This window comes from Buceros rhinoceros, unplaced genomic scaffold (assembly GCF_000710305.1).
Source record: "Buceros rhinoceros silvestris isolate BGI_N320 unplaced genomic scaffold, ASM71030v1 scaffold3674, whole genome shotgun sequence".
In the NCBI taxonomy this organism is placed as follows: Eukaryota; Metazoa; Chordata; class Aves; order Bucerotiformes; family Bucerotidae; genus Buceros; species Buceros rhinoceros.
The window spans coordinates 26,592-44,681 of NW_010406306.1; the positions used below are offsets into that span (position 1 = coordinate 26,592).

The 18,090-nt window shown below is 44.6% G+C and overlaps 1 protein-coding gene across 1 annotated transcript in view; it reads right to left on the reverse strand.

Annotated features, from left to right (window-relative positions):
* The window catches only part of ASPSCR1 (alveolar soft part sarcoma chromosome region, candidate 1), a 43,654-nt gene extending 26,116 nt beyond the window's left edge, over positions 1–17,538 (reverse strand). Inside the window, exons 1-5 of the mRNA XM_010134013.1 lie at positions 17,428–17,538; positions 15,014–15,114; positions 7,428–7,485; positions 6,534–6,607; positions 5,340–5,778 (exon numbers count right to left, since the gene is read on the reverse strand). Coding sequence (XP_010132315.1) covers positions 5,340–5,778; positions 6,534–6,607; positions 7,428–7,485; positions 15,014–15,114; positions 17,428–17,466 — 711 coding nt within the window. The 5' untranslated portion in view covers positions 17,467–17,538. The remainder of the gene's footprint in view (positions 1–5,339; positions 5,779–6,533; positions 6,608–7,427; positions 7,486–15,013; positions 15,115–17,427) is intronic.
* Between the last annotated feature and the right edge of the window lie 552 nt (positions 17,539–18,090).

Sequence of the window (18,090 nt, forward strand, 5' to 3'; positions counted from 1 at the left end):
GGCCATTCAGGCACCACGGGACCTCGAGCAGCCTTTAAGACACCCCTCTCACCTGCGCAGCAGGGCACAGGCAGCCTGGCCACTCCGCTTCCCCTGCCCCCAGAGCCACAACTGGGAGCTGATACCATGATGACAAACCTGTCAGCACAACCGTGTCCTGGCCTGTAACAGCGGTGCCATTAAAAAAAAAACAACAAACCAAAAAGCAAACCACAACAACTAAAGTCCAAACAAAAACCAACACCAAAACCCCCAACCCCCAAGAAACCCAAATCACACCAAATCCCAACATGCCCCAGCCTATTAGGGAAGGAGCATTTGCTGTCTCTGACAGGAGAACGACATTACACACCCCTCCCTGTTTAGAAAAGGTTAGATAGTGGCTGCCTTCCCTTATGTCCAAACAGCAGCTGTGTCAGTACGCCACTACTGGAGTCAAATACACAAGAGGCAGGTGCTCCTGTCGGCTCTCGAACAATTCAAACTGTTTAAATCGCAGAAATGTTCAAACTCACAAAGCTCCCTGAGAACACACAGGGTAGTGTACTGCAGGCTACAGGGGATGCAGGGGGCAGGCAGACCGTGACTGAAGCGCCTGATGAGAACAAATACTTTGATAGTTAATACAGCATTTCATTACAGTCAGCTGCCAGCCTAACACAGCTCTAGGCTCTTATGAACAGACCTGACGTCCATTTCTTATCCCGTTATTCCCTCCTATCCTCTTTCCAGTCCTAATTAATGTCTAACTGCCCTTCCCCATGGGTTCCATCCATTCTCCCTTCCCCCAGGCACAGGTCCCTGGGGAACAGGAGTCTCCCTCAATTGTCAAAAGCGACAACGCAAATTACAAGGCAATGTTCACTCTGCTTGTGGGCACTCAAGGGTAATTTGAGAAATTAAAAGAGCGAGGTTGTGTGGGTGGGACCCTTGGCTACTTTTAGAAAGTTGAGCGGGGTCAGCTCTAACTAGCGGGTGAAGGAGCCTGATTGCAGCTTTCCTGGGGATCAGGGAGGAACGACTGGCGCTGCAGGAGCAATCCTGAGCGAGCAGAGCCACCCTCTGGGAAAGGGCCTGTTGCACAGTGGTCCAAACTTCTGCCCACAGCTGGTCTGGGAAGGTCGGGTCGATGTCAGAGGCCAGAGGAGAATGAACCAGGCTTCCCCAGTAATTAAGGTATACTTCAACCTCTCCATTGCTTTCCAGACATCTTCGTTCAAACAAATGGGTCCCCGCTGGCCACAAGGTACTGCAGATGGGCGGTCAGGAACTTCCCCTCCAGAGCCATTCCCCAAGCCTACCAGAACTACCTACAGGCTGTGACACAAATTCCAGACACGAACACCCTATTCTTGACCTCCAGCTTACACCCAGCCAAGATGCCCCCGTTTCATCCTCTGCAGGATATCTGTGCTGTCCCCGCACAGACTCACAGCTACCTTTTAGCTCCTAAGTCTATGATCTTACCTGTTTTCCCAGCCAATACTGAATGCTGAGTATCTTAACTTCCAAACCAACATCACATAGCTACTACTTAACATAAGGAAACATACTTTTCTGTACAGAAGCAGCTGCAGATCTGTGTGTGTCTAACAAGACTGCAAAAATACATAAGTAAGAATTCCCTGATATTAAATTTTCAGCTAACCCCCAATGACAGAGTGAGACCCCTGGGGATAGCTGCAATGAGTGAGTTTTTGTGAGACATAATTCAAGTGGTTTGAGTCAGAGTTTCTGCAACTAGTTCCAGAATTGCACAACAGGGTCTGATCAGAAAAGGGCAGCACAAGGCATCTGCTAAGCACTGCTTAGCAACAAAGAGACCTCATCCTTTCACTTCTGAGGATGCAAAGACCACCACATCATAATAGTATTATAACATCTCTTCTGCCACATATTTAACACCCTGTGGAATCAACCATACATCTTGCCTTCTTACTGACATAAGAAACGCTCCTCAGAGAGAGAGGTACTCATTCCTGTTATTCTATCAGTTCTCACTTCCCCCAGAGCCCAGCCATCATCCTGTTTCTCCTCCTTCATCCACCACTACTTGCCCACTTAGGTATTCCAATCAGACCTCTCAATCCAAGTATTCCCAATGCAGCCTTATTTTGATGTGTCACTGACAATCCTGAAGTGCAGACAGAATCCAAGAACTACTTTCCCACAGTGATTTACAAGAAGAGCCTACCAAGTACACCCAGATGCTTCCCAGTCCACTACTCATCTGGTGTTTTCTGCATCCATCTCCTGCAATAATTAATAGCCACCACACACCAGTCTCTACCATGACGTAACTCCGGAGGAAAGCAAGCTGTGCACTCTGCTGTTGTATTTCTGTCAGCAATACCTTTCAGAAGGTATAGATGCTGCGGTACGGTTTGTCACCTTCGCTCTTCAAAGTCTCTACTTCTGCTACCGAAGGTGAGATGTTAGGCCCTTTCCACCAGCGGGCTGAAGCAATGAGTACCAGGCAGGCCACACGACAAAGCCAGGTGTCGCGAAGCAGGCAGTTCACTCTGCGGTCACCACCCCGGACTCAAGGAAGCAGATGAGCTGAGGAAAGCTTTTATCTCATTTGAAGTGAAGCGGTGGCTATTGTGCTTTCCACAGCAGCAAGCTCTCCCTGGAGACCTACCTCCTCCCCACCACCTCAGGGAGCTCTAATCTCATGGGCAATCTAGTGTAAAGTTACCTTCTAATAATTAATGTTCTGACATCAAAGTCAGCATGCAGCTGTCTGTAAACCATCTTTAGCCCAAGAAATGAGGGGATGCCGGCACAGATTTTATCCAGCCTCTCTCTTCAGCTTCAAAAACCACACACAGGCAAAGCATTAATGGGAAGATTTTTTTTACAAAAATGGACCTTTGATGTTTAAAAATAATTTGTTTTGTTTTGGGTTTTTTCCTCAGGACTGAAAAGGGACAAAAAGCAGATGCCATGTGGCTAGCCCTGCTCCGTTGTTGCTGTTGAGAGCAAGGAGAGCAGAGGATGGCAGGAATGGAGGAGGGAACAAAATGTAATCAATCAGCAGCAAAAGCACCAGAGATCAAAGCGCCTGAAAACAGCAGTCAAAATCACATGCTGTTTAACACAAGGGCAGAACCCCCCCAACAGAATCTGCAGCTGCTTCCAAAGCTGCTCTCAGACTGGAAGGGAAGCTGGCTCCAGAAGTGCCTCCGAGTGGTTTGAACTGGACTGCAATTCTGAGAAAGATGACGGATCATGAGAGTCCCTAGGCCACCGCTGTTCCACTCTGTGCCCAAGAGCACAACTTCACATCAAGCTGTAGCCAGTAAAACGATAAAATGAGTTCTGTCTCTCCAGCCAGCGTATGGAGAAGTGCAGACAACAGCACCATGGAAAAACACTACCATAAACCCTCACACTTCTTCCTTCCTTTTCAGACTCCACTGAAATTCCTCCTTTCCAAATCCCCCTTAGGTGAGTGTGATTGAAACAAGGAGCACATTGGACTGGACAAATTACCCAGCCTACTGTTTAGTTCTCCATGCTCAGGGTCTGTTCCAAAAGGTTAAGTAACACTGATAAGATGGATCCAAACATGTTTCTAATATACTGAAACATTCACCACTGGGTTGGCAAGGCCTCTTTCTGATGGAGTTGTAACTGCTCCATAGTCCTTCCAGGGTCTGGCTGCTACTCCTAAAGAGTTCAGAAACTCATCAAGAATGGACTGCAACCACAAGGAAGTCAACAAGGTAGAACCTCTACATCCACACAAGAGCGTACACACAGTCCTGCTAAATTCCTCCTGGATTGAGCTCCCTTTAAACCTCATCATGCACCTTTCCTTTCTGCTTATGGCTTTCCATTGTTTAATCCTGTGGCAGGACCAGCACCAAAGATCATCACAAAACTCCAGTTCTAGGAGGTACTAAGGAGCAGGAAGCAATGAAGTGGATCTCTGAATGCTAAAGCCAGTCCTAGCGATGATGTGTGCAGTGAAAGGAAAAGGGCAATAGCTGGTCACAGAGACTCCAGTACGTTGTATGCCCAGCGTATAACAACGTCGAGCAAGTTAGGAATTTAATGTCTCCTGTACTTCATTTTAGGCTACTTGCCAGACATACCCAACCTTGCTTCTGCCTCACAGAAGACATACTTAACATCGTTCAAAGGCCATCCTGTGACGGCATCACAGCACTCCTGAGCCACAAGTACTGGTATCGCTACAGGGGCTAAAGCATTTTTAATTTCAGCCAATAGTTTTACTTCAGCTACACCAACAATGATGACGGATGTGCAATCTGTCTTTCTGGGGATATCTGTCTTTCTTATTTAAGAAGCAGAATATTTTGTAGCAAGACAGAAACCACGTTCATATGCAAGCAGAACTAGTGAAGAAAAAGGATGGAAGTTTCTGCCTCATCTGCAATACTAACAAAGAGAAGACTAACAGAAGGGATGGGACTAGACTGAAAGGAAGAGGTCCAGACTTGTTTTCTTCAAATATCAAACTCTTGGCAAGTAAAATGCAACTGCAGCTGAAAAATGCCCTTCCGAGATCTATATCCCCTACATTCTACCACACATGACACTGAAAGAGTTAAGTCAGAGTGACCACAGGCAGAACAAACTCTGAGGAAGCAGATGTTAACTACTACCAGCATGGGATGCTGCTTTTACAGCAGCTTCACTATGGGGTTCCATGTTCCACAGAAAGGCTCAGACAAGAAATGTGAGCACACCTTACAACCTACAAGTGAGTAACTCTGACACCCTTCCCAGATCTTGGAAGTCATGGGATCAAGTTGCAAAAAGCCTATTAAGATTGCTTCTGCTCCTAGGACAATCCCATAACAAGCTACAGAAGTTATCCCTTTACATATAGACAACTTTACCAAGCTTATACCTCCTGCATGCTCTGGGACATAAGTCAGCCATGACAAGCAGCAAGCACCTTCCGAGCACTAGAGAACACAAGTCCGACCAAACTCTGCTCATCTTTAGTGAAACTACACAGTAGATAGATATTTTTAAAAGAAGGACAACACCCAGGGATGGGTGACCCAGTGGGCATTTGTTAATGAAATCTGCATGGAATCTGAGGCACAGAGATTGAGGCTCTTCCGGTATCATCAAGGATACCTCAGTGTTCAAAGCTTTGCTTGCCTCTAGACAGCAAGTTCTTAAATTCCCATCCTTCATACTTCCTACAGTAAACTGTTCAAAAGGCAGTTCCTGAACTGCATTTTGAACTCTTGGCAGTATGTCACCAAGGCACCTAACCCTGTATTATGGGGCAAAATACAGCTCAGCCTCGGGCAAGGCAAGATAAAAGCCCTCGCTGCAAACAAATTCTCCCTTACCTGTTCTTGCTCCTTTTGCAGTTCTTGGCTGTTCTTAGACTTCTTTGGCTTAGAAGGGCCTCCAGGGCTGGAAGAAGTTGTTGGCAACTTTGAAGATGTCACATCTAACCCAAGAGATGGTGTAGCTACGGAAGAGTCCTCCAGACGCTGTCCATCTCCAGAAAAGGGGACAAACGGGGTAGACTCTGGCTCTGAGGAAGGCTGCAGCTCCTCCAAGCCGGCATGAGATTCTCTAATCGAGTCTTGCTTGTCTGTGCAGCTGTCTGAAGACATGGCCACATCCCTGTGGTCTAAGTCCTTTGGGAATGTGTTTGCTTGAGGTAGGGGCACATCCTCTGCTCTTTCAATAGAGCCTGACCTCACTGTCGGCTCATTAAACCGCACCGTGGCACTCACACCTTCCTCCTGACTGGATGAACTGCACTTCTTCATGACAACTCTTAAAGGCAACACCAAAAGGAACAAAACCAAGATCATTTATCCTAACAACACTGCCCTCCCCATTCTCACCATGACCACAACACAAAAAAAAGACTGCTAGGCTCAAATACACCCCTAATTTAATGATCTGTTTCTTTCAGTCACACACAAAGAACAAGCTCCAATTGCTCCGAAGTTAGGGGTGGGGAGTTTGTGCAAAAATCCAGAACAGGAACTACCCTCTCCACAGGAAGAAAACCATCTTCCCGGAGAAAACAGCAGTCAGCTGTATTGCACAGCTTCTAATCGCTCCTGCCTTCTGCACACACCGCACTGAAGATTGCAGAAGATTGCAGAAAGGCTGTCCCCCACCTCACCCTCCCCAGCAGTCAGCAGGAGGCACTGCAGGGACTGGGTGTTTAATGCCTGAAATCCACAGCAGGGAAGAATGAAGTGACAGATGATCGTCTTCTCAAAGAGACTTCTAACTTTGAATTGTCTGTTTCATTCACACACACACACAAAGAATAAAAAAAAAGCAGCAAACAAGCCCCTTTAATCTGCACATGACTGGTCAGTGCCAGCATCTGCAGCTGTGCGAAGCACATCTGGGCAGCAGTTTCAGATAAACAGGCAAATGCAATAATTACTGAGTGCCGCAATGTTTGTCTTTTTGAACCTTTTTCGTGCTTTTTTTTTGGTATTTGAAACAAAACAAATTCACCACCAGAGTGGAAAGTTAAAATGAAGAATCCAAACTTTGCTCCTCCCAACCTGATGACAGCACTGCCTCCAGTCAGGCCGAGTGACTTCAGTGTTGTCTTCTCTAGGGCACCTTTTCCTGATATCTGCAAGAAAACCAGGGGAAAGTAATTACGGCAACTGCCTACCTGGGTGCCCATTTGGAGCACTCTTTCTAGAAAGAAGCCTTCATAAAAATAAACACCACGCAGCACCAGAAACAGCTCGAAACAAACTCACTCTTCTTGGAAACGAGACTGAATCCATCTGTATCTGCCTGTACTATTTTACCAAATTCACTCCTTATTAAAAAATCTCGAGGGAAGACAACCTACCTCTATTTCTATCCCATACACATATCCAAATTGGACCCAACATCAGCAAAGCGTTATTCTAATGTCAGAAGTTAAATCACAAGCAACATTTCAGAGCCGAAAGACAGCCGATTTCATTACATACACCTCTCGACTGCCTGTAATGACCTGTTCCAGAATAAAGATGATCTGTCCACAGAGGTCAGAGGGAAGTGAAGGGGACAGCCAGGGAGAGCAAATTCCGTAATACGCACATGCAAAATATTAAACAAAACATTAATAGCAAAAGATCAAAACACAGAGAAAAGCAAATATTTATTAAAATGAAACCACTGTTTTGACTTGAGCTTTAAAAGAAGTTGGAAAGAAAAAACACAAACAGGTCATTGAGCTCATTTTATGGGCTCAGAGGTCTAAACGGCCCAGGGTTACGTTCCAAGAGAGCTTTTTTCCGTACAGACACGTCATGCTTTGAAAAGACCAACATTTTTCTACTTCCCCTCTCAAGAAAGTTCAAAAGAAACACTTTCCAGGTTGGAAAGCAGAGCTGACTTTTTCTTATTTTTGGGGTACAGAAGGAGAAGAGACAGTCCAGACGACTTTGCTGACTTACCTCATCCCGCATGTAAATACAGACTGGAGAGAATTCACCATGCTGTTCCATAAACTCCCTGCAAGAAAGAGAAAAATACTGTAGCATCTGTAGAACAGCCTACCGCTCCAAAACCAACACAGAGCAATAGTGAGAAATGCAATTAGCTAGCAACGCTCTCCTCCGTGTTCTTCCAGCAGCAACCACTATACAGCTCACAAAGTCAGACATCGGGTAAAGAGCTTGCTGCAGTACATTAAACACAGCCCTGAAAGTTTAAAAACAAAGGAGAAATAATGAAAGTTAATTCCGAAATTAGCCCATCTTACTAGATCAATCTGAGCACACGACTCCGTACCTGATCTGGAATATGACTTAATAATACTTACTCTTTCTACAGCCTTATCTAAGTTAAATAGTTCATTATAGTTCAGACTGCACTTTCCTTGGGGACGGGACCGTTTCTTTCCACATACGCACAGCAACAAACAGAATGAAATACTGCTCTAGAGCAAATAATCTGAGGACAAAGAACTTGCCTTAGTATCAGACAGATGAGAAAGGAAAAAAAGGAAGAAAGAAAGAAAGAAAGAAAGAAATGAACAGCAGAAGCTTTCAGATTTTGGAGACCAGGGACAAAACAAAGCCAAAGAAATGGCTGCTGCAGTAGATGAAGTGACGATCAACCCGTGTTTAAGCATTTCAGTGAGGCAGGACACGTATCAGCAGTGATGCAAACTGCTGACAGTCCATCTGCAGAGGGAGACGTAAGTGAAGGGCTCTTAGAGAAGGGCAAAAAACTTCAAGATGCTACTCTTGTCAAGATGCTACTCTTCCCATTTTCCTCTCTATAAGCAATTCTGAGGGATTCCAGTAGAAGAGCAGCTTTATTACATACTCACTTGATCAAAACCAGAAGATAGACAGGGAAAAGCCAATCACTGCCTGTCACAGCAAGTCTTGGTTCTCATCTGTGCAATTTCAAAAGGAAGCACATGCAGAAAACCCTACAACAGGGTGCTCTTAATGAAAAAAAAAATAAAAGGACTAACACTTTTACCAAAGAAGCTTTATATGTCTGTAGAAAAGTAAAAAGCCTTAAAGAATTAACTAGTACATTACACTGAAGCACTCAAATCAGTGAAAGAATTAGATTCAACAGCAGCTAGTCTCCCCTTAAGCAGACAAAGTGGAACTCAAGCTGCAATCAGCTGAGAATGTGATAAAACATGAAATTAAGGAAAAGAATAGTTTGCTTCTCTCCCCCAAGCACACCAATGGCAAAAGATGACCAGAACACAGTCCACCCTGAGACAGCGGTGGTTCAGAAAGGCAACTGATGGAATTCTCACAACCATTTTTTCCTAAAGTTTTGGATTAAAAGTTACAGCATTGCCCCAGGATACTCCCCATGAACACAATGAGAACTGATGAGATTCATTCGTCTTTGTAACACCCCAGTAGCTCGTTAGCACATTCTGTCCTGAGTGCCGTCACTGCAGTTGCACCAGGACATCCCTTGCTAAGGAGCTGTATATACCATCAGCGCTGTAACAGCTGGTTTATCGTCAAGAGCAAAACAGCTGAAATTCCTCCTCACAGTAAACTCTCTTGATCTTACTGCTCACTGGAGTCCAAGCTCTGGGGAGAAAAAAATGTCTTTCCCCTGCACCTCTCCCCACCAGGGAACAATCACACATCACCTTGGGTGACTTCAAGAGAAACCCCCACGCTACAAATCCATGAAAAGCTAATGAAACCCACCTGACAGCCCAGCAAAGCAACTCATCCCTGCTCATCTCCCGAGGCTGAAGCTAGTCCTCGAAGTCAGCTTGTCGGTTTATGCCCTATTACGCAGGAGATGACTACCGAACTCATGGGGAGCTCTGCAAATGACTGACAGGGTTATGTGAACACTTGCACTTCACTGCCTCTTAAGTCACCTGATTCTAGTCTCTGCAGTGAGCTCCACAGGAAAACACAAAACCTGCATGACCTTGACAGTATGGAAAAAAAATCCAGTACTTTTCACTGGAAATTACAAGTAGAACTCTCTGTCCAACACGTCTATAATTTCTCTGCATTATTTGTAATTCTGCAGTAGTCGTCACAGAACACACTTTCTCAACGGATCTGCAGAACATTCATCAGCTTGGCATCCAAGTGTCATAAAATTTAAGCAGGAACTGAGACTGCTTATATCTAGTGCATTATTAGGATGGAACAGGGAATGACTGTAAGAAAAGGATGTCAGTGATCAAAGCCGGTTCATTTTCTGACTTTCCCCAGAAAGGAGTTAATGAATGGAGTTCCACTGCTTAAAACATCTTGCCTTCAGCGGCGTGTAATTTAAACATATGTATTTTGGGATGTAATATTACCAAACACAAAGGTATCTCTGGGGTTTATGTAGAAAAAGGATCACTTAAATAATAGTCAAAACCCATTCAGTCAACAAATAGCTAATTCTGATATGACTATGTACATGACGCACAATGTCCGTGCTGCGGCCACGCTGACTACTGTCAGAGAGGCTTCTACTGTGGAGCTAAGTCCACAAACAGGCACGCAATAAACCCAGCCGTTAGGGAGAGACCACCGTAAGACAGGGATAACATTTTCTGTTCAGGTAAGAAAATGACCCTCAGCACTTTAGCCATCTGCTTGCACAGCGTAAGACAAGAGCCTGCATACCCAAATACATCCTACTACTTTCAACACAGCGGTTCCAATAACCTCAATAACGTTCAAAGTTACTTAACAACAATAGCTTTGCCAACATTGCTTTACGTAGTCATTCTGTTCTGTCCCAAACACAGACATCTGCGACAAATGTCACAGATGTCCAGCTCAGAATACGTATACTACCAACGTCTTACAGAATGTGTTAACATGAATCTATTTAGGCCAGCACAAAGTGACAAAACAACTGAACAAAGAAAGAGCCAAACAGCCTACAGAGTAGAAGATGAAGGGCAATAGCCATTAAGTTCCAGAAATATTCATCAAGGACATTTACATTAACGGTCAAAAATCTGCTTCAGTGAAATGTAAGCAAAATAGCCATTCAGGAATGAGAGTCACCTAGAAAAATACAATACTCAACCCTTGAATAATCCTCATGTGCAAGAGCACATCAAAGATTTCCAGCTGGAGGATGTAGGGGAGCAAACCTGTTAAGCACAGACCAGAACTGAGACTCCTGTTTAGTTTAATTGCAGCATCTTGATCTAAAGGTTAACTCAAGCGTTTCTAAATAAAGCATGCAACAGCATGGTGATACGGGACAAGGTGAGTCACAATGAAACTGAGAAGCTCCACTCACTAGAGTTAGCAAAACCAAAGCAACTAACCTGCAAAACCAGTCCTGAGGGTCGGGCCTGGTTTAGAGAAGTCAGAGACCGAGAACTACATCCAGACTAGCTGCAACAGATCACAAGGGCTCCTGAGGTACCATTCTTTTGGAACGCGTCTCCCAGCCACCACACCAAATCCCGTGGTGCAGACAGCAAAAGACTCACTGAGAGCACCCAAATGATTACATCAGGCTTTGGGTTATGAAACACAGTTAACTTTCTAACTCAAGATGCACAACCACAACACTAGATCAGGTCTGCCACCATTTGCAGTTCTGCAATTAGTCGTTCTCTGTCAAGGACAGAAAGCCATATACAAGGTGCTGCAGGAATTGAGAGATTAAGTTCCTAATACAGAATGAGGATAATATTGTGATTCAAGACCCAGTCTCCAGCCTCCCTCACTTCTTGCACAGCAGCAACCAAGTTCCAAAGGGTAACGCTCCATGAGGAAAGACAGAAAAAAATCTCATCTCCTGATGAGAAGATTGGAACAAAATAGCACCTAAGACACGACCTTTAGCACACCACAGCAGGCTACGTCCGTTCAGACTTGTCCAGACAACCCAGGAGAGCTGGTCATCCCTGCCTTATCTTCAATGTGTTTTGCTTCCAATCAGAATTGGCTGCATCCCTACAGGAATCCTTGAAAAAAGTGCACACAAGATAACGGACCGCTGAGACGTGGCAGAAACAGTATAAAATCACAGAAAAGGCAGACAAACCACCTAGAGGAACAAAAGCTTGAAGGTAAAGTTACCTGTCAACCAGGAAAGGTGGATGATCACCATTTAGAAGGAGAGAAGCTGATCAGACCGAACACACGTCCTTACCACATAGACCCATAAGAGAGGAAACCAACTGGACTTCACACAACCTAGTTTCATACACCTTTCCAAAACTGCTCTCCACTGCAATCCAAGCAACACTTTGGGTTAAAGAGTCTTCAAAAACATATGGAAAATATCTAAACTTAATGAACGATACCACAAAAGTAGTGAAGAGTCATAGTCATTGTCAAAACTGTCTTCACGTGTCCAGGCTGCAATCACTTCTATGTAAAACAGTCTACAAAGCTGCTGAAGCTGCCAGACAGACAAGAGTGGGAGACAGAACAGCAACAGCTCTCCCAGGCCTCATGCTAAAAGGGTATTCAACGCTTGTGTCCTCAACCAGTCTCTGCAGAACAGATTCCAAGCAAAGATCCCCCAGAGACTTATTTTTGTATAACTCTTGGAAGCTAGCAGGCTCCTCCTCCAGCTGCTGCTAATCCGTTACATGCATTCACTGAGGCAAGCACACACATCAAACACACTGTCATTTCTTTGATGTGCTGCTCTTCAGAAGGGGAACGGCAAGCAGATTAGATTCCTTCATGTAGTGATTTGACAGGGCCTGTAAACATCTTGTGCAAGGACTGCCGCACGCTGAGAGGAGGAGCAGCCTTACAATAGCTTCCAGACCTTCTTCAGACCCAATTAGCCAAGATGGACGCTGGAAACCCAGGGGAAATTCCAGTGGATTTCGAATACTTCCCCTCACGCACTTAGAGCAGCTGAGCATTCCAAGAAAACGTCTCCAGCTGGAAAGTCAGAGGGAGGATTCAGCAAAAGTCAACAACTAGCTGACTCGCTAGTCAACTGAGTCAATACAGACGGAACAGCAGCACAGCCCGCGGAATCTATATGGACGGCGATAGATCCAGCTTGTTTCGTGATTAAGTCACACACAGCTCCTGCTTTTCGAACATCATCAAAAGTTTGCGAAGTCCATCCAGTCATGTGAGCTCTGCTTCCAGACGGCAGAAGAGAACAGCTCTTGTGTCTTACGCACTGAAGTTAATAATGCTTAGCATGCCGTAGCCATTAGGAGCTTAAGAAAAGAGCAGCACATACATTAACTATTAGTATTACAATAACCTGTAACAAATAAAACCATGCCAAAGGAGTAAAATTATATAAAAAGCTCAAAATTTAAACCAAAGATAACCAACTAACGTGCAAAAAAACCACACACAGGCTGTTTGTCACTGTGCATAATTACTAACCCCACTAGTCAATTAGTTCCTGAACTGCCACAGGCACTCTTCTCCTCCCAGAGGGCACAAAGTATGTAGTGAGGTACAAGAGGGGCCTTAAAACAGCCAGAAAATTATATCTGGCTTTTCTCGCCTACCTCTTAATCAAAAGAAAAAAAAATTTTTTTTTCTCCAGCACTTACATGAAGACTGTCCCTTTTGACTTCAGAGTAAATGCCACAGTGTAGACCTGGTCTCTGGCCATTAAAGGTGAAAAGAGAACGATAAACCTCATTTATATCGCTTTAGTCACTAGACCACCTCAATCAAACTATGGTTCAATGACACAACATATTGAGTAGAAAAACTGACATATGCCATCCCCACCCATCTGCTGCTTCCTCCTCTGGATCCTTGTTTCCAGACAGGATACACTTGTCCTAACTGCCTATGAAAGACAACCCTTAACCAGCTTAGGAAACTTACCCACCCGAGGCAACACAGGGAAAACACTATTCTTCAGCTGAATCAGCTACTTAAGCCAATTCCCCACAAAGCTGCACAGACAGCATGAGGACAGGTAGACAGGAGGTGAGCGCTAACTGTCCAATCCCCTTCTGCTACACAGAAGATGCCCCTGATCCAAACTCCCTCCCTTGGGCCAGCACTAGTCACTCCTTTGATCTTGTCACGGGGCAGTGAGGGAACTAAGCTAGCAGAAAACTAACAGCACATCATTGGGAGGCTGGAAGAATTAGTTCCTTCACCCTGGAAACAGCTCCAGAGCGACTTCAGTCACACAATTCAGCCATGCAACCCTGACTTAATGAGGCAACATCAGCCAACTCCACCACAAAACCCTCCTGCTTCGGCTTTTTCAACTGCAGTGTAGAACAAGCAACTTTAAACTTCAGTTAAAGTATTCTGTTAGTCTAGAACTAAGACACACCAGTAACCAGTCAACTACTACGGCTCAGCTAACAGGTGACAATCCGTCATTTTGCATCCTGGAACTGTACCCTAAAAGGCTGAGCTTATCTGAACACTACTGCACCACCACCCTTACTGGTGGCTACTCGCTTCACGGCTTTTCCAGCACCGCCGTCCTGGAGACTACACGAGCTCTGACACAGAAAGCTACCATGTCTTTAGAGGAGTATTTAATCGGTTTGAGAAATTCACAAAAATTGGTCTTATTTGCACAATACCACAGCACAGCATCTGTACAGATGAGAAAGAGAGTCAAATGCAACAAAGCAACTAGCAAAAGGTGAGGAATGAAGAGAAATAACAAGATAGAAATACGGGATGTAGCAAAAAGGTTTTATCAAGAGAAAGGTAAAGCCAACTACAATAGAAAATTAAAAGTTGCAAATTCTGTTCAGAACAGAATGGCTGTCACGGCTTCAAGGTTTCCTCTTCCAAGCCATGACAAAAATAAAAGAACTGTCTTTGGAGAAAAGTGTATTAGCTTGAAATTTCAAAACAATAGAGTATTTTTAAGTCAAAACTCAAGACAAAAGAAAGCACTGAATGTAAACAGGATCTAATCAGTCTTTTGAAGATTCCACATTAGCCTGCTGAGAGCTCCAGATTCCCTGAACAACTTGCACGAGAGGAAGCCTCAAAAGCAACAACAACTCGCTTAAGAAAGAACTTCCTCCACCACAGGAATACTGGTGATCAAGTTCACCTAGGACTAGGCTACCACCTCAGCTGTTCGTTACCACTTCGTGCCCTGAACCAGGAACGCTGCTCCAGGATTAAAGGAGGTTGGAGCTAGGTGGGGGTCAGTCTCTTCTCTCAGGTAACAAGTGACAGCACAAAAGTAAAAAGCCTCAACCCTTCCCTGCTGAGGCTGTCCTGGCCCCGCCTGTCCAGGGCCATGGTGGAGCCCCATCCCTGGAGGGTTCTCCCAGCCGTGTCCAGGAGGTGCTGAGGGACAGGGGTCAGTGAGGACCGGGCAGTGTTGGGAGAACGAATGGGGGGACTCGAGGAGCTTAAAGGGCTTTTCCAACATAAATGATTCTGAACATAATGAAACTATGGAGTGACAAATCTGAAAGAGCAGGGAAAAGGCAAACATCTGTGTTGTAAAGGAAAAAAAAAAAACCCACAGCCAAATAAATACAAATTCCACAAATCTGCTGGATTCAGCTGGATCACTGTAACAACAACTAACTACTGTCATGCAGAGATTCATCCAAAAAGTATTTTCTCACTGCACTGCTCACCTGATCTTTGCAAAATGGCTGAGAAGTTCCCACAAAGTCTGCTGGCAAAGAAAGTTGTCTTGTAAACGGGAGCCATCATCTAACTGTAATGCGATCCGAACCTATAGGAAAAATACACCGAAGTAATTCTGAAATTTTAACGAAAACTTTTTTTTCCACAATTTTCTCAATATTTCAATGACGTCTAGAATCTGCTATCCAAAAAAGCCATGACTTCCTTCCAAACACTTACTGCAAAGGATTACATTAATTAAAAATGCAGAGGGGTATTCACACGATTATTTTAGAAGTTAGTATCAGAGCAGTTCTACGAGTATTACATATGAGGATCTCACAGAGACAGTGTCAAAGGCCGTACTGAAGCCCAGGTGGACAATACCCTACCAAAAGCCTGAGAAGGACATAAGCCCAGGACATCAACAGCAGCTTGCTTGCTTGCTTTCTGTGTTTCCATGCGTCAGCAGTCTCAGCGCATCCTCTCTCGCTGTGAGAGCGTGAGGTGTGTGTGTGCGCACGTGGAGGGGGAAAGAGAAGGACGGAGATGGGAAAACACAGGCACCACACACTGACAATCAACTGTGAACTCCTTGGAGGAATATGTTTGTCATCTGCCTCAGCTCCCACTCGTCCTCACAGGAGTGCAAACCGCGATCTGCTGGAGTCAGGAATTTTTCTACACAAAGGAAACGGTGGCATCATCAACAACCAGCCAACAGAACTGAGTCGTTTCGCCCCACCGCTAACAGAGACTCCTGGTTTCTCCTGTGCTGGAGACCCGCCGGAGATTATTCTCAGCTACAGCGGAGTGATGACAGCTGACATCACCATTCTGTAAGAATCCAGCCCAGAAATCCAGACTACCAGTTGCATCAGTTTTTGGGCAACAGTTCAAAGCAAAACATGTCACGAAAGTCCTACTCAGTCAATTATAAAAGTATTTTTAAAAATCCCAGGCTCTATATAAAATATGAGACCAGTGCCAATTATCTTCTAAGTTTACAAACATGTAAAACAAAAGGCTAACAACTTTAACCCTTGAACTGCGCCGATGGCAGCCCTAGATCACCTGCACTTACAAACTGTCTTAGCGCTATCAATGATTTTTACATACAAAGGCAAATCCAAAAGCATTCTATTTTAAAAATACCAGATTTGCTCAACAAACTTGTGGTTTATAGAAACCTGTATTCTCTGATAAAATCACCACTTTCCTTCAGTACAATACCTCCCAAATTGCATGCAAAGGGCAGATAAAGCCACCACTGTACCATTTTAATGGGAACACTTCCCACTGGAAGAACTCCACGTCATCCCAACTTTTTTAACTGAAAATTTTAAGCAGATGCTACCAGCTTGCGGTATTTTTTTTAACTAAATGCATCATTTGGAGCACAAACTTATTTCTACTACGAAGTCAGAAAGAAAACACTAGTGTCAAAACAAAAAGCAATGGAGGCTTTACAGAGAAAAACATGGACGTCTGTGACCCCTAAAACTACGTCACACACCCAGAGCGAACTAGAGCAGAGATTGCAAAACCTTCTCACAGCACAAAGATCCCTTCTCCGTGTTTGTATCGGTTTGTGTCAGCTAAAGCGACTGCCTATAACAAAGTTCCACTAACGCGCTCTGGCAGACAGACACCAGGAGATTAGCGCTAAGAGACGAATTCACGGTTCACAAAACCAGAGAAACTCGACGCGAGAAAGGCAGCAAGAAGAGAGATGACCCTTAGCAATAGATAAATTTTCATTCCCAGACTACTTACATAAGATCATACATCATTTTTACCACATAAAACAGTTACGCTTATTAACACCTATGTATTGTCTTAAAATTATGCCTTCAGCTGTTAAAATGACACACAGAAAAAGTCTTTTACATCTCCTAAACGTGACAGTAATTCCTAGGAACATGGCATCTGCAAGCCCTTTCAAAATTACTCTAAATAGGGACATTCAGCAACTGCTAAACACAGCACACATCACAAAAAATTCTAAAGCTGCGTGAACAACCGTGAACAGCAACGCTGAGAAAGAAGTAAAAGAGAATCCTGGGAGAATCTGAGATATAGTCAAAATCCAGAGGCAGGCAACAGCCACTGAAATAGCAGTTAGGAAAGGGAACTGAGTTAGTAGCTCAACTGCTGAGCAAAGTCACCAGTGATGTTTAATGCCTCATACATTCAAGACTGCTAGTTTTCCAGCTCCCCAAAAGACCTCCCTACCCTCCAGCACACAGCTGGAACCCACTATTGTACAGACTGTAAGCAAAGTCTTCCAGCTACTACATCACCGTTTTCCACCACACCTCAACCAGTCTTTGGGTGGCCAAGCCTAACCATGCACTTGCCCATTATCTCTGACGATAACTGATAACTGAACAAGAGGGGTCACACTGCAAAACAAACATACCGTGTTTCCAACTCCCGCTCTATTAGAGACTGGCACCATCTCCAGTTTGGCGTTGTTGGGCAGTCTGGCAAATCTCCACTGTAAAGAGAGGTCCAACACAGTCCTCTGAAACCTAAGGAAGAACAGAACGCATGAAGCCGCCAGGAACCATCCAATGACACCTTCAGATCACTTCAGGGGCTGGCAACAATGCAAAATCCTGGTATTGAGCAAGAGGATTCCCCACAGTGGGGAATTCTAGGGACTAGAAGCCATAGGGCACAGCTCAACAATGCACAACTCACAATTCAGAAACAACTCAACAAAAACTATCCTGAAGAGCAAAAAAGCTGCAGACTGTAGAGACACAATACTCAAACACACATTCCCCCTCAGGCTTTAAGAGGTAAACAGCGACTGAATACATATCCAAGCCTGGCATTCACTGTTAAATAAAAGTACTTTTTTTACTGCCACTCAGACCAATAACCTCTGGTTTAAATACAGCCAAACCACCAGGTAAGAGAGGAGGAACCAGCCTGTGAGCCAGCAGAAGTGTGTGGAGAGGGGCATCCTGGTGCAGGTCACAGAGCATCTCGCTATGGACTCCCAAAGCGAAGGGCACTTGGCAGGGGGAAACCGGGAGAGGTGCGTTTGAACACAGTCACGGACTGCACGGAGCAC